This window comes from Phlebotomus papatasi, chromosome 3 (assembly GCF_024763615.1).
Source record: "Phlebotomus papatasi isolate M1 chromosome 3, Ppap_2.1, whole genome shotgun sequence".
NCBI lineage: Eukaryota > Metazoa > Arthropoda > Insecta > Diptera > Psychodidae > Phlebotomus > Phlebotomus papatasi.
Genome location: NC_077224.1, coordinates 58,958,774 through 58,975,142, shown reverse-complemented (window position 1 = coordinate 58,975,142; position 16,369 = coordinate 58,958,774). Strand labels below are relative to the sequence as shown.

Below are 16,369 nucleotides of genomic sequence, written 5' to 3'. Positions count from 1 at the left end.
ATTTGGCAGTCACCCGACGTCCGGGTAACGAGATATTCCATTTTTTCGAAAAAAAAATATACAGGAAGCATAGGAAATCTCCAACTTCAAATGGCTCTCCTGAAATGTTGTCATTCTGAGATAGCATAGTATGGAATGGAAGCGTCGATGTACACTAGATAAATTTATGTCCATGTTGAAACAAATTTCTTACACTTTATTTTCTTTGCTATGCATTGTGAAGTTTGGTAGTGAATAATGAAAGACATGGGGCAAATCAACTTTGTAGAAAAATTTTCTGAAGATGCTTGTTAGAAGGGAATACACAAAATAAGACAATGACACTCAACACTTTCTCCATAGTTTGCTTCAAATTGCAGATTGCTCCCTTGTATGACTTTAGTACTTATAAATCGACCACTCAGAATATGAGTCGAACAATTCAATTTTTTACAAAAAATCGTTTTATTCGCTTTTTGGATACTTCTTTATACCCTTTACCTTGCCTGTGATTATTATAAATTAAAATAATTATTTTTAAAAATAAAGAAATAAAAAATCATTGACAAAAGGCGATTTGAATTATGAAGTTAAATTTCATCTTAAAATTATATAAATTTTCAGATTCAGATTCACATTTATGGACACTATAGAAATAGTAATAGTAATATTTATTTAATCATAAAAATAAGGTTCATCCATCTTACAATTATGATAAAGAGAAAAAGAAAAACAAGTAAAAAAACTTAGAAACAAAAAAGAAAGAAGAAAAAAAGAAAAACTATTCCCACTAAAAGAAAGTTTTGTCAATATTTAGAGAATAGTGAAGCAAATTGCTTAATGTGCTTGAGAAAAACTGCCAAAATATCTTCAATAATGTCAAATTGAGATATTTTTCAAAATGTAAATTTTTTAGTGTGTTGTTGAGTCCAGCATAAGAATTGGAAATCGGCAATGCTGCCGGCGGCATATTTTTTATTGATTAAAATTAAAAGATCAATATCCTATTTTCTGATAGTCATTAAATTTTCTCTATATGTTATAGAATAGATTATAGAGCTCAAACCTCGATGTTGAGAGCGCCATATCTCTCGGAGTAAGTGTTCTAATGCGATTTAGAAACTGTACATTTTTATTTTTTTAATTCCAATTCATTAATGAATTTCCATGATTTACTTTAATAAAAAAGTTTCCAAAAAGTTTTGGCTGTCGTGTTTCGAAATTGTTCGCCACTTGCATTTTAAAGTGACTTTTAAAATCCTTTTAATTAAATCCGAAATTTAGACACTCTTCAGAATAGAAAAGAAAATAGCATACGAAATACAAAATATTATTCATTTTATAAAGCGTGTACACGAAAAGATTTCCTATTGGCATTTAGACATAAACCATTTTATATATTAGATGAGATCATATATTCTGTCAGTAGAAGAGGTAAAAAGTTTGGAGTGGTATATCTCAGCTCCTGATGAACATAATTGGATGAGTGAACTATTGTTGGAAAGCTTGGTTCATTAGCTTTCAGAATCTGGTATATGTAATTGGCTATGGGTAAATCATGGTCATCCAGAACCATTTATGTCGAAGAAGACACTTTTTGCAGCGTCATTTTTGACCATCTACTGCTGGGACCAGGAGTGACCCACAATTCTCGCACTTGGACTGTTCGTTAGAGGAACTCAAAGGGTATAATTTGTGGAAGAAACTTTTTTTTTGGACGTCTTACTTTTTTTTATTCATCGACTTTTGCAAGAATTTTAACATTTTACACGCAAGGAAAAAATTACAAAAATCCTAAAAGAGTGGTTTCTGGAGGGGAAGGATAGACGTGGGGATGAAATTGATATGATATTTGGATTCCTTGGATCAACTTATGGGGGAGTACTTAGAACATTCCAAGTCGATATCTTCATTAGTTTGTCCAGAAAATGAGATAGAAGGATTTCTGTCATTTTTTTCTATGCGTATAAAATGTTAAAATTCTTGCAAAAGTCGATGAATAAAAAAAAGTAAGACGTCCAAAAAAAGTTTCTTCCACAAATTATACCCTTTGAGTTCCTCTAACGAACAGTCCAAGTGCGAGAATTGTGGGTCACTCCTGGTCCCAGCAGTGGATGGTCAAAAAAGACGTTGCAAAAAGTGTCTTCTTCGACATAAATGGTTCTGGATGACCATGATTTACCCATAGCCAATTACATATACCAGATTCTGAAAGCTAATGAACCAAGCTTTCCAACAATAGTTTACTCATCCAATTATGTTCATCAGGAGCTGAGATATACCGCTCCAAACTTTTTACCTCTTCTACTGACAGAATATATGATCTCATCTAATATATATATAACAAAAACAAATATTTTTTTGGGAAGATATTTTTGTTAGGATTTCTCTAGGTTTTTGGTTTTTTGTTATTGTAATGACTTCTCGCCGAATTCTTGTACCTTCTTTTTAATTCTCGTCATTAGAGACTTGACAAGCCTGTATCCGGGGTCTCAGGCGGCTGTCCTCCATTTTTTCTCGAAATTCGGCAAGTTTTCAGCTGTCCGACCCTTCTTTCTGAGATTTGTCTTTAAAATTTCCCAGTATTTCTCGATCTTCCGGAGTTCAGGACGAGTTGAACTTGAACATCTTTCCGAAAGCCTCGAAAATCTTTGAGAAGATGATAGTTGAATTTCCACGACCTTGTTTTAGCACTCTGACGCTGTTTGTTGGTCCGATGGAGAGCAGCTTGAGTTTTATAGGTTATCAAACCATTCCTCTTCTTGATTTAATGGACCAAGCTCCAAGATATTTCCATTTCTTTACCAACATCTAGCATGGGATCAAAAAGCTCAAGCAATTTCTTTTCCATCCACTTGTCCAGAATCTCAGGCTTTCAGTCGCTTCCTTCTGGCTACTGAGCTACAGTATTGAGTCAATTTCGCAATTTCAGCATAAATCGCATTTGGATTCTTAAAATGTCTGTCAACTTTTAATTTTTGCATGCTCTCCATCTTTTTGCAATTACTCAGTTAAAATTAATATTTTTTAATACAAATTTCAGCAAAAGAAAGCTAATTAAATTCTTTTAAAACGACAACAAATAAAAAACAAAATATAAAGCCTACTATGACTAACTTCATGTCAGGCGAATGGGAAATCTTTTCGTGCATACGCTTTAGTAACACGGGCTCATATGTAATTTTTTTTAGGTGTCCTTATACAATTTTCTCAGGAGATTGGTCACCAGGGTCACCAATGCTAATGTCCTAGACACACTTACGACTTAAGTCGAGAGATGACTTAGTGGAAAATGATAGTAATGGGGTTCAACCCAAGGTTTAACCATTATTTCAAATACAATTACGCTAAGTCGTCTATCGGCTAATCCTCAAGTCTGAGAAGGCCCTTAAGATGACTATATGATGAATACAAAACCCTACACTGTTTTTCATTTAATTTTTTAGTGTATCAACGGTTAATTCAAGTGAATGTGATAAAGCTGCCGCTAAAACTTCAAGGGAGTTAACTACTGTTTTTGTTTCGAGGCCTTGTTCCAAAAACTTACCGCAATTCCAATTTCGATTTCACCTGTTTCTTGCGCAAGATCATCCACTAGTGTTGTGAAAAATGATTCCTGGACGTGCCCTTCACTATGTTCTTAAAATCGGAGATCGTGCCAAGAACATCCACTTTTTCAAAAACATCCTGGGAATGAAGGTGAGCTGGAAAGTTTTTTGTTGACTCACCGGAATCACCTGAATTCTAGATTTAATTGCTTTTTTTTTGCTTGGAATTCTTGGAATCTAATCTCTTTTTATCTTTACAACTTGTTTCTGAATTTATTCATGAAAAGCATTAATTGTTGATGGATTTTTTTTTGCAGGTACTGCGTCATGAGGAGTTCACTGAAGGATGCGATGCTCAATGCAATGGGTAAGATTAGATTTAGAGTTAATTAGATTTAGGAAATTTATTGAATTGATTGAACACTGTATTGAACTTAAAGCCCATACGACAATCGCTGGAGTAAGACCATGATCGGGTTTGGTCCAGAATCCGATTTTTTCGTCGTAGAGTTGACCTACAACTACGGAGTGAAAACTTACGAGTTGGGAAATGATTTCGGAGGGATAACAATCCACGATAAGGATATTCTCTCTCGTGCTAAGAATCTCAACTATGAAATCTCCAAAGACGGCGAGAGGGAGTTCCTGACCAGTCCGGATGGATATAAGTTCTTCATTGAAAATGCTGAATCAACATCTCCTGGTAAGTTGATCTAATCTTCCTTCTGTCTATCACTAATTTCTGGCCATTAGATAAAGTGACGAAGGTGACACTGCATTGCACGAATCTCAAACAATCTCTCGAATACTGGGTTGGACTCCTGGACATGAAGATACTCTGTCAGGAAGATAACAGCGCAACTCTGAGTTATGACGAGAAGCAAACCAGTTTGGAACTGAAAGAGATCAGTGATCCTTTGAACAGAGCAAAAGCCTACGGAAGGATTGCCTTTGCTGTTCCAGCTGACATTCAACCGCAAATTGATGAGAAGATCAAAGCTAACAAGGGAACTATTCTGACCCCTTTGATATCTCTGGACACTCCCGGAAAAGCAACTGTCCAGGTAATCATTCTAGGGGATCCGGATGGTCATGAGATTTGTTTCGTCAACGAAGAAGGATTCTCAGAGCTCTCTAAAGTTGATCCTAAAAGTGATGAGAGTCTCGAAAAGTACATCAAGAAGGATCCATTCCAATAAAATTTTTGTGCAGGATATTATCAATGGATATATTTGTAAAATCAGTATAATTCAAAGAAATAAAATTTCTATATGTTTTTGAAGTTTAATTTTGGGTTTTAATTCAAATAAAATTTTAAATGAAGCAAATAAAGTCAGAAAAATTTCAAGCAGAGCCGCATTTAGAAGAATAAATTAATCGGGCAATGATTCCTGGCCGTTGAGCCTTATACGAGTATCAGATCTAAAGCTTAGCCTTAATGGCTTAATTGCTTTAATGGCTTTAATTTTTTATCAATCATGACTCTTGAAAAATTGAACTTAGCCTTGGATTATTAAAGATAAATGACCTATTGGGTTCTCAAAAACCAATACAATGGCTCGCTACGCTCGCTACTTAGGATTTTGAGACCTTCGGGAACTAGGCTAAACCTTTAGTCTGAAGATTGCTTTTTTGCCTTAAACCTCAAAATAATACTACGGAGAGGAAGTGCCTTAAACTCTGAGCCTTAAACCTTCAAACGCTGATAAGGTAATACACTGCCTAGACACACTTACAGCCCGCCCTTACAACCTAAAGCGGTCTTCAGACTAGAGGCTTAGCCCAGTTCCTCAAAATCTTAAATAGCGAGCAATTTTAGTCCTTTTTGATAGCCTAATAAGTCATTTATTTTTAATAATCCAATTCTTAGGTAGATTTTTCCAAAAAATCGTGAGTGATAAAAAATTAGAGCAGTTAAGCCATATGGCTAAGCCTTAGGTCTGAAGCCCGTATAAGACGAGAGACGGCTTAACGTAATCTTAATCAAAATAATGATTCCCATCAGTTTCCCACTAACCGTAAATGTGTCTGAGTCATAAATATATTGACGACAAAATACAGGTTTTTTAAAAGTTTTTGAAGGCTGTCTACAACGTACATTTAACCGATAAAATATTGTATTCTCGGTTAATGTAATCTACGAAGATATCAGGTTTTGAAGATTTTGATTTTAACCATTTTGAATTAAAATAATGTTTTTCTTTATTATATCTTTGAAATAATTCGAATAAATGTGCCTGATACAATCAATTAATATTTAGATGAATATTTGTAAAAATTATCACGAAATATTCTGAATGTAAGGAAGCTCAGATGCAAGCTTTAGAAAACTTCAGGTAAAGGAAGTTCGTACCCTCCCTTCAGTCGAATTTCTCCTGTTCCTTAATGCATTTGTGATAGGGGAGACCGGGGCGGTTTGGGACAGGGGTAGTGTGAGACAAGGCGATTTAGATGAATATTTGTAAAAATTATCACGAAATATTCTGAATGTAAGGAAGCTCAGATGCAAGCTTTAGAAAACTTCAGGTAAAGGAAGTTCGTACCCTCCCTTCAGTCGAATTTCTCCTGTTCCTTAATGCATTTGTGATAGGGGAGACCGGGGCGGTTTGGGACAGGGGTAGTGTGAGACAAGGCGATTTTTTCATTAATTTTTTAAATAAATGGGATTTAACCACTACTCAATCGTTGGCAATATTAAGTTGTATTTTAACTATAAGAATGGATATCCTCAGTGTTATTGTTTTAATTCTACAGTTTTTTAAAAATTTATAAAAATTGTATATTTTTGATTTCTTAATTTTGCTTTTAATATTTTATATAAGCAATATATAATCAAAACTTTTTACAGACATATTTGTATAAAAGTTTTAGGGATTATATGTTCACAGTTTTTACTTAAAGGTTTTAAATACCAAAACTACACGCGGGGATGTTTGGGACATCTGAAAGGGGATGAATAGGACGTTGATTTTCGACAAGATTGTAGGTAGCGTGCAATTTTTTATTGTCAAAATGAAGAGTAATGCCCAGTTTCTACAGGAAATCTCTCTTTTGTGCAAACTTTACCTGTGCCAGCGGATGTCTCTAACTACAGAGACAATTAAACCCTCAATGTCTTGGAAATTAATAATTTCTCCTCTAGAGGATATTCGACCTTTGTCCAATCTCGTTAAAAACTATTTATTGAAAATTTCTCGAAAAATATCCACTACAATTCTCACGAGTTCTCCAGATAAGGCAAGGCGAGGGCTTATTCAGAGAAATAAGGAAAAAACAGGTACCATGCAGTTGTCGTAAAATCAAACAGGAATCCGTCAATGAGTTCAAAACTAAGAGTTGCAAGATAATCTACTCGCCTGAGGAATTAGATGATCATGATTGCAATATTAAGAATAAAAAAGCAAAGAAAGGTAGATGGAAAATAAGAAAAAAATACTTTGAATAATTGATTGACAATAAATGACTCCACTGTACAAATAAAATTGATATTAATTTCTAAGTATAAAATACAAGATTAAACATTTTTATTTCTATCAGAAATATTTTTAATCTAGTATTTAAAATTAATTAACGTGCTCCAATGATGCAAATTATGCGAGAAAAACGCGTCCCAAACATCCCTTTTTGCGACCCATACTGCCCCACATCGGAGAGGTTTGGGAAAAATCGTCAATTTTCATATATTTCATTTATTTCAAGTACTGCTTTTGAGCTAAAGCTCTTGAAAGCAAAAATTTAGACAGAGATATAGGTGTACAAAGACTTCAATGTTTGTGTGATAGCGGCCACCGCCGTCTTAGCGTTGGTAACCAACCTCCAGAGTAAAACAGTGAAAAACTATTTCTCAGGTTTTATTTAAATTTAAATTTAAATGTTTTATCTTCTCCAGGAAAACTCAGTTCTTTTCCAAGTTCTATCGAGTACTTTTTATAAAGCTAATACCCATAAGTATCCTATAGACCGCATGAAATTGTATTACATTATCGTGATTTTTTGGAATACTGTCTCAAAGTCAAAACATGAAAAAAGTGTCCCAAACCTCCCCAGTCTCCCCTATAATCTTATTCAGGAAATATTAGGTTTACTAAGTAATTTTGGAAAAAAAATCTAGTGGTACGAAACGATCTTCATCCGAAACATCAAAGCATTCCCCTATACATAACACAGATCAGTACGCTGGCCAGTGTTACTCAATGTTAGTTTAATAAATGCAATAAATCTTTAATAGGCATGATACATGCAAGAAAATTTTGCCGCGTTGTCGGAGTACAATCATTATATCATGACCTTTATTAACAAATTCAGTGAGTTTAGGCGTTATCAGCACGCGTGCGGGATAAGCGTAAAAAATTATTTTCAATTACTCTTTTATCAGCTAAACAGCGCGATTCAATTGAATGTATTAGCCACAATCTATTACCTTCCCTGAGTTTTACCTGATGATTATACTTCAGTTTTGCTTCCACTTGTCTAAAGTTATAATGCTTTGCTCCTGACAATGGAAAAAAGAATGAGAATTTCTCTCTTTGTGTCACTTATTCTTATACTTTTGGTGAGTTCTTGGTGATATTTTATAAGAAAATATAGTGAAAGTGACTTTTAATCGAAAATTGTATACTAGTTGTGAAAATTAAAGAATATCGCACTTCAATTAATCAATAAAAGTTTACTTATAATATAAACTTATTCATATCGAATTTACATCAACATAAGACTATGTTAAGTGTTAGATTGAACATCAAACACAAGCTAAAATTCTTTACAAAATAAATTGTTTTTAATTTTTCTTTAAAAAATGTTCTCGAAAAATACAAACGCCATATGTAGCTCGTTATCAGTGAATTCGTGCGACAATTAGTTTAATTGAAGCGAATCTATTTACTTCCAGAGTGGCTCAGTCAATGGAAATTGTCGTTATCGCAACGACGATTTTTCAGAAGAAATATTTTCCATTTTCGCTGATTTTGGCTGCTACAAGTATACACAGAAGAAGTTTTTCATTGACGGAGGTCTCTTCAGAAATATATCAACTTGTTTATTTGATGCCTACAAACTCCCAGGAATAATCTTGGATGATAAATGTGAGGTATTCCATCACAATAACTCCAGGATTCAGTATCTTGTTAGAGAATCATTTGTGAATGAAGTTTACTTTGAACGTTGGGTTGATTGCTGCGAAGATGCTCTTCAATGTTGCCAGAAAATGCAGCAAAGTGAACAGGAAGATGGGAGTGATCTGTGTCCGGCTCTTTGGGATGGATGGACATGTTTCAGTTCGGCACCAGCAGGGACAACAGTGGAATATCCTTGTCCAATTTATGCTTATTCAGGACAGGGACCTAAGTGTACACGTAAGAATAAAATTAACGATAAGCCTAAAACATAGTTTATTAGGTGAGACTCTTAATTTTAGCCGACTCTAAATATTCGCTGATTCGATTTAGAATTGAAATATGGGGGCATAGTGCAGTAATTTCATATCAAATTTGTGAATAAATGAAAATTTTCCTGTTTAATATTTAAACCAAACCGGCCAAACCCATGTAACAAAAAAGACTTATACTTAATGGCGTGAGAACGACGTTATTATTACTAATCTACTGACCTGTTGCGGTTTAGTTAATAGAACTAAAACTAAAGTGATAAATGCGTCATATTAATTGTTATTACTTAAAATTTACCTCATAATAACGTGATCAAACGAAGTTATTTACAAGAGGTCATAAATAAGTAACTTTTGTATAACAGTTGTAATATGATTCACAATAATTGTCGATAATAAGCGTGTAAATGTATGATTTGTGTCTTTGAATTACTTATTATTAGGAAGTAGGGTAACTGTACCAAATCTTGGCCTGCTTGCAATTTCGGCCACATTTTTGTTCCTCAAATTTCCACGAATTTTTAGTTTTTGCATAATTTAGAGATTAAAAAATGCAAATTACAAAAAAAATTTCAGTTCGACAGAAGAGATGATGTGAAAAAGACTATGGAAGAATTCCGGAAGGGTAAGGAACTATGAGAATCAAGGTTGTTGAAATATTACCTAAAGTTATATCTATATTAGGTGAGATTCTTAACAATCTCACCTACTATAATCCTAACAAAATTTCATGTCCTCCGATCGACCTCAAACTTGGCCAAAATGTGTTTCGCCACTTCCTGATCACGAATATATGGGGGGCTAAGTTACGTTCCCGGCCGGCCGGCCGGCCGCTCTTTGGAGCTTAATAGCTCCTAAACTAAAAAAGATATCGACTTGCGGTTTTCGGCAAAGGTTATATATCGCATGAATATTGCAACTTGGTGCATGGACCCCCCACCCCCCACCCCTCCTTCCGCCATTTTGAAGACCCCCCTTTTTTTGTTTTCTCAATAGCTCCGCCCCTATGGCATCGATCGGTCTCAAATTTTAGTATGTTATAGCTGGGCCTTAGAGCTTTCCATCAATACCAAACTTAAGGTCCCCCGACCCCCCCTGACACGAGCTATAAGGGTCCAAAAAAAATTTCTTAAAATGGCCATAACTCCGGTTCTAATTGTCAGAATTTAAAAGTGAGGGCGTTTTGGAAAGCTCTCGTGAAATGCCACTTCCTCTTCTAACATCGCAAGTTCATAAAACCACCGCTAGGGGCGCTATTATTAAAAAGAAAATTTTTAAATCTTAAAAGTTAAATAACTCAAAAATTCCTTATGCAATCGGGCTGAAATTTTAGTATGTTGTAGCCGTTGATTATACCTATCAAACAAAAAAAACCTTAAGTCGATCCATAACTCCTGACCCGAGCTATAAGGGGTCAAAGTTCGAACATTGACCGGCCTCTATCTCCGGTTCTAATTAACATATCGACATAAATTTTACCTTTTTGGTTTCGTCTCGATGAGCACTTTCAGATGGAAGTTCAAAAAGTCACCACAGGTGGCGCTGTGATAGCGTCAAAATTCATCGAAATTCAAAGACATTTTTCTCAAAAACGGCATTGTGCAAGTTAATGAAATTTTAGTATGTTGTAGTCCAGTCTAGGACGTTTCCAAAATGGTGCGTATGTGCGCTGTGGTTTCAATAGAACCGGAGATATGAGGGGTCAAAGTTCACAAAATTTAAAAAATCATATCTCCGGTTCTATGTGACCGATTTTGATGAATGAGGGCTTAAACGAAAGATCTCACCAAATACTACAACTTTCTAAAACATTTGAACTTCGTGGGACCAACACCAGGGGCGCCACAGTCGAAAAACCAATTTCAATATCACATAACCTCAATTATCTCGACTGTCGCTAAACCGATTTTGATGATTACTTCGACATAATTGTAGAGGACATTTGTCTCTACATTTCGTCCATACATCATTTTCCGCTCAGACTACGCTATCACTCCGATTTTGCCGTTTAAGTGTAAAAAAATTGATTTTTCCTATACAAATGCTTTGAAATCACTCAGATGCCAATTTGACTGCCTCTACTCCACCAAGACACTTAAAATAGGGTTTTAAATGGAAAGTCCCACAAAAGACAACAATTCTTTGATATAGTTAAAGTTCAACAAATGACTACTTGGGGCACTCTGGATGAAAAAAACGAGTTAAGAAACAAAAAACCTCGATTATCTTGGCTTCTGAGTAATCGATGAGATCATGTTCTATGGGAAAATTATAGAGAACATTCTGGTCTACATTTCACCCATATAACACTTTTCTGTCAGTTCATCCAAATCCTTGATATTTTGGTTTAAATACAAAATTTGTATAATTTCACGAATTTGATTCAAGATAACTGAATGGCGTCTCCCAACTTCAGCTCTAAATCGAATTTGCATGCACTCCGAGTTAGCTCACGTTAAGAATCTCACCTACATAAGCCGGTTAGGATTATCTGTCCCTTTTTATTCATTTTAAAATGTATTACGAATGATTGTATAGAAAATCCAAAGACCTGGAAAGTTGATCTTGGCTGGCACCTTAAATCAACGCACAGATTCCTAAAGTTAATCGTCTATCTTGAACTCTTCTAAGATCTTTTCCAGACCTTTGGGCTTCTAACAACCCAGAAATTGAAAAAGAAAAAAAAAAAAAAGAATTTTGGAGAAGCAAAAGGTGTGGCCGAAATTGTAAACATCACCTCACAGGAGAGGCGCTCACAAAATGTCTCTTTTTTGACACGAAATATGTGATTCAGCTGGGAATTTCACTCGGAATCTAAAGAACGATTCCCTATTAACATGAACTAAAGCAATCTTTACTGAAGTCTGCTGAAGTCTAATAAATTTTAATAAAAAAAAACCTCGAAGAAAAATACTGGCACTTCACCAAAAACTACTAGACTGTCAGAAACTCAAGCGATCTGTCCGATATGTCACATTGTTTGTAAGACTCATTCCAGAACGAATTTTCTGTAACACAATTTTAATTCAAATTTTTGCGATTATTCTGTTAATGTTAATATATTCTAAAACGAATATATATTTAAAAGTAAGTTAAATTTCATTGGCTATTCGAACAATAAGACCATAAATTTAATTAATTTAGTTGATTGGCCGAAGTTACACTCACAGTGACCGAAATTGAAAGCTGGCCGAAATTTGGCATACTTACCCTATTTCTTTTTTATTTAATCATTTGGTGGACAAGACAATTTTGGCTATTAATAATTTAGTAGTTACTTAATTTTGTAAATGTGTTTGATTCCTGGTTTTATCTCATGTGTTTTAGAATCTTTTAACATCGGATTATGGTCAAAAAAGACCTCAAGACCACAAAACTTTGTAAGAGTGATAGGCAATTGAGAAGGATAAAATAATAAGCTAATACGGTCTTTAGATTTGAGGAGTACTATGTCCTCATAGCTCATCTGTGATCTGGACTGACTGACCAGCAACGAAAGTCTGCGTAGAGCAAATTTCTAAAATTTCGATTGACGAAATGTTTGAATCTCTCTATCTTTCCTTTTTTCTTTCTGAAATTTGACTTGTATGGCCTTTTTCAGGAAATCTAGAACTAGGCTTTATAATATAACGAATATAACCCAAAACCATGGGCCAGATTCATAAAGCAACATAGGAAAAATCAAATGATACGAAAAATTCCGTCATATTAAGCCTTAAGAACCCCTAATGCTGAATTATATTTATTAAAATATTTATTGTCAACATTTAATATTTTCTTTTATGAATTTAGTTGCTGTTTGTAAGCTTTTTTTTATTCTAGCACTTAAGGATGGTCTTTGCAGATCGGACATGGTAGATCGGTTCAGTGAAATTGAAATTGAATTGACAAAAAGCTTAGATTTAAAGCTAAAAATTAAAAAAAGTTAAAATTTAATACTTTAAATTCAGATCATAAAGATCTTAATCACAATATACGAATCAGATGTTAAAGACCGATTTACAGATTTATCGCTTAAAGATTTAATTGATAATTGAGGGATTATATTGTTAACCTACATATTAGTAGATAACTCACATATTAAACTAACTTTATATTTCAGACTTTAGCCAAAAGCAATGCTTTAACAATGGAACATGGAGCGTTCAAACTAACTACGCCACTTGTGCAATCAACCAGCGCCTAATCTCAAGAACTACTTGGCATATAATAGTATTAGGTTTATCTGTGGCTGTCTGTCTCCCTGCTCTTGTGATCTTCTTCGTCTACAAAAATCTTCATAAATTCGTTCTTATAAGGAATCTCATATTGGCCATTGTTATTCGGAGCATCCTTGTGATCATGTCGAAGAAGCTGGTATGATCTGAAGGCTTTGATGCGTCAACATTTTTCTATTACTGATCTGTTTTCAGATAATCCTGGATGAGCTAGTTCAGGAGGAGGATACAGTGATCTCCAAAAATGGAGTTCCTTGCCGTATTTTATCGTTTTTCGAAAAACTAACTGCTAATGCCGTTTTCACATGTATGCTCCTCGAGGCTATTCATTTGCATCGACTTCTAACAAATATCTTTGGATGTCGAAAGGGACCGAGTGGGCTCAATATGATGTACTATTACGTTGGAGGAGCTTTGGTTTCTATTTTAACGGCCATATCGTGGGCAATTGCAATGGCTTTGGCCAATGATCAATACTGTTGGGTTGTAACGGATGGAACCGACTTTCAATGGATTAATGATACTCCTCGATTGCTAATGCTGACTATTAATTTTATTCTTTTGCTCCACATCGTTCTGTGTTTGAGGAAGACGTTTAAGTACAATCCCAATGAGCGGCACAAATACATGTAAGTTTTTTTTATTGTAAATCTTTAATACTTTTCAAATTTTAACGAACATAATGCACCCTTTTAGACGCCGCACAGCTGAAGTCTCCCTGATTTGTCTGCCGCTCTTCGGTGTACCGTTCCTTTTTGTAGCTGTTCGTCCTGAAACTAAGTCCTGCCCTTGGGAACAGTTCTATTACTTTGTTTCTTATGCTTTGGAAGGGTTACAGGGCATCTTTGTGGCCATCCTGCATTGTTACATAAACTGCGAAGTGAGACGAACATTGCGAGACTCCTGGTGGAAGTTGAGTGAGTATTTGCCCGATACCTTTAAAATGCGACCACAATCAACAGAGATTACTTGGGATAGTGGGTATGAACACTGTAGCAGATCAACATCCTGCGCCGGTGATTATTCAAGCCGAAAGTCATCTTTTGCCCTAAGCAGATCCAACTCAAGGTGCCCCACTGTCCCGGAAGAAGAAAAGGAACTCTCAACTTGTTCTCCTAACTTGACCATCTCGGTCGATAGAGAAAACACATGGACCTACCGAGATGACGGATTTGACGCCTTTGATGTGTCTCCGCAAAAGGAACATCCTCCAGATTCGCACATGTGCTCGCCATTGGAAATCAGTAAGGGAAACGGAAGGGGTGACAGCCAAGTATGATTTTGAATTAATCACCAGTCGCTGAATTCGTGCAAAAGAACGACGCATGTGTGAAAGTTGAGGGAATGGCTGCGACGTCGCGAGGGAAAATCGATATTTTGCTATTTTCCCCAATTTTCAAACTGGCCGAAATAGCATTGTTGACGAAAAATGCATTTCCAGAGATTGACTCTTCGACGCTCTTATTATTATTATTATTTAAAAATTATTTTAAATTAAAACTAAGTATGATTTTTTATTAATGCTCATTTTTTGTTATTGATTTTCTTATGTTCTCCGTTATAAGTTTATGAGACTACTAAATTTTATGATAAGAGAGAATTAATAAAGGAGATATTCAATAAAAATATTGATAAGATAGTGATCTTTTCGGTTCTAGCGGAATGGGCAGTAGCATTATCAGTAGATTAACTTTCAAATGTTAAATAGTGCATTTTAAGTAACAAAGGTTTGCTGCATTTCTAATTCGATTCTCTCGAATCGTTTAAAGTTTGTTTTGGACAGAGTATTACTTAGAACGCTCGAGGGTCAATTCCACCACGAGGTGATCATACAGTTCGGTGCTGTTTTCGATGTGGTTTAATCTCCGTGTCTTGTGGGTTTCGAGCGGGCTTCTGGAGCGCCTTAGGTACCGCTTGGGTAGGCTAACTTATATATGCATGTAGATTTCACTGAAGTATATCACTATAGCTTTGCATTACACGGTAAAACCTTTTGAACACTGACCAATATATTGGAACAAGTTTTCCTTGGAACAAATTTATTTGGAATCAATTTGTAGCTAGAGAAGATATTTGTTTGTCCCAAAAAGTTCTTTTTTACACTTTTGTTACGAGATACAGTTACAATTTTGTTGGTTTTCTTTTGGAACCGTTCTGATACGGTGGAATGTCTACAAATTTGAGTTGATTACGTTTTATACAAATTTGTTTCTGAAAGTTGGAATAGAATTTGTTGCACTCGGCTGTTTTGTTCCCACTGTCAGGAACAAATTGGTACATTTTTATAACAATATTATTCCTACATCTGTAACATATTTGTTCCAAAAATTTTCGGTGTCCGTGGACGAGGTAATTTTTGGAACAAAATTTTTACTCATATGGGGAATCTTTTTGCCCCTTTGTCGGGAACAAATTCGTGTAAAAGCGTTCGTCTTACAGTTAAGGTCTATACTTCAGTCGAGATGGATTTTGGTGGCAAAAGTTCATAAGGAACATCAAACAAGAATCAACTTAAGGGTGTTTTATACAGACGCGTGCATGACGAAATCATATGCGAGTGCTGGCAGCAGGATGCGGAAGGGAATCTCGAATTAAAAAAGTGAAACCATGTAGCACAAAAATTGGCACTGGTTTGTCGTCCTCTTCGCTTCGTTGGTGACGGCTGACTGAGTGAAAAGAGGGATACGATTTTATACTAGACGAGCTATTTTTCAGAACAAATTCGTTAATAATATTGGGTATCTTTTTGTTTCTCCTAAAAGGTACAAATCTATTCCAAAAATTTTCGGTGTCCGTGGACGAGCTACGTTTTGGTACAAATTCGTTACTAACGAATGGCCAGTGAAATCTGCACAAAAGCTTGAAGGCTTAAAAAAAATTAAAATGTATACCAGTCACTTTTATACCACTTTACAGTGTTGCCAGATGTGTTCTTAGCATGACATAAAAGTTTTGCTAGATTTAGTTAGGAAACATGGCTCCCACAAATAATACTGAAGAGTATAGACGAAAATTAGTTTGTAATTTTCAGGACAGTCATCCCACATTGAATAAATCTGAAGTCGTAAAACATTTTGTGACTATGCGAATATCGCGAAGGAGAATTTATAGCATCCTGTCGAACTATGGGAAGCAAAAAATTACTACACGAGCTAAGGGATCTGGAAATTTTAGCACCCTTAGTCAATCGAAGATGCGGGCTCGACTTGCAAGTTAACATCCAATAAAGTTGCAAAGTCGTA

At 35.2% G+C, this 16,369-nt stretch overlaps 2 protein-coding genes across 3 annotated transcripts; both read left to right on the top strand.

The window, feature by feature from the left end:
- Positions 1 to 3,579: 3,579 nt before the first annotated feature.
- Positions 3,580 to 4,815, top strand: LOC129807106 (glyoxalase domain-containing protein 4). The gene is made up of 4 exons (XM_055856148.1): positions 3,580 to 3,678; positions 3,845 to 3,894; positions 3,968 to 4,230; positions 4,281 to 4,815. The coding sequence occupies exons 1-4, from the start codon at positions 3,589 to 3,591 to the stop codon at positions 4,724 to 4,726; spliced, it is 849 nt and encodes a 282-aa protein (XP_055712123.1). The 5' UTR covers positions 3,580 to 3,588; the 3' UTR covers positions 4,727 to 4,815.
- A 3,124-nt stretch (positions 4,816 to 7,939) lies between these two features.
- LOC129807053 (calcitonin gene-related peptide type 1 receptor-like) lies at positions 7,940 to 14,753 on the top strand. Of its 2 annotated transcripts, XM_055856045.1 has the most exons (6): positions 7,940 to 8,079; positions 8,416 to 8,878; positions 13,013 to 13,266; positions 13,323 to 13,756; positions 13,824 to 14,044; positions 14,106 to 14,753. In XM_055856045.1, exons 1-6 carry the CDS (start codon positions 8,026 to 8,028, stop codon positions 14,177 to 14,179), a joined length of 1,500 nt encoding a protein of 499 aa, XP_055712020.1. In that variant the 5' UTR covers positions 7,940 to 8,025; the 3' UTR covers positions 14,180 to 14,753. The 2 variants fall into 2 exon arrangements, with proteins under 2 accessions (XP_055712020.1, XP_055712019.1); XM_055856044.1 differs by having other exon boundaries at positions 7,941 to 8,079; positions 13,824 to 14,753.
- The last annotated feature ends 1,616 nt before the right edge of the window (positions 14,754 to 16,369 follow it).

Excerpts from the sequence above, each read along its gene's own strand:
- LOC129807053 (XM_055856044.1), top strand. The coding sequence starts at position 8,026 with ATGGAAAAAAGAATGAGAATTTCTCTCTTTGTGTCACTTATTCTTATA. Across the intron at positions 8,879-13,012 it reads ACAGGGACCTAAGTGTACAC|ACTTTAGCCAAAAGCAATGC; the intron begins GTAAGAATAAAA and ends TTTATATTTCAG. Across the intron at positions 13,267-13,322 it reads TGATCATGTCGAAGAAGCTG|ATAATCCTGGATGAGCTAGT; the intron begins GTATGATCTGAA and ends ATCTGTTTTCAG.
- LOC129807106 (XM_055856148.1), top strand. The coding sequence starts at position 3,589 with ATGATTCCTGGACGTGCCCTTCACTATGTTCTTAAAATCGGAGATCGT. Across the intron at positions 3,895-3,967 it reads TGCGATGCTCAATGCAATGG|CCCATACGACAATCGCTGGA; the intron begins GTAAGATTAGAT and ends TTGAACTTAAAG. Across the intron at positions 4,231-4,280 it reads TGCTGAATCAACATCTCCTG|ATAAAGTGACGAAGGTGACA; the intron begins GTAAGTTGATCT and ends TCTGGCCATTAG.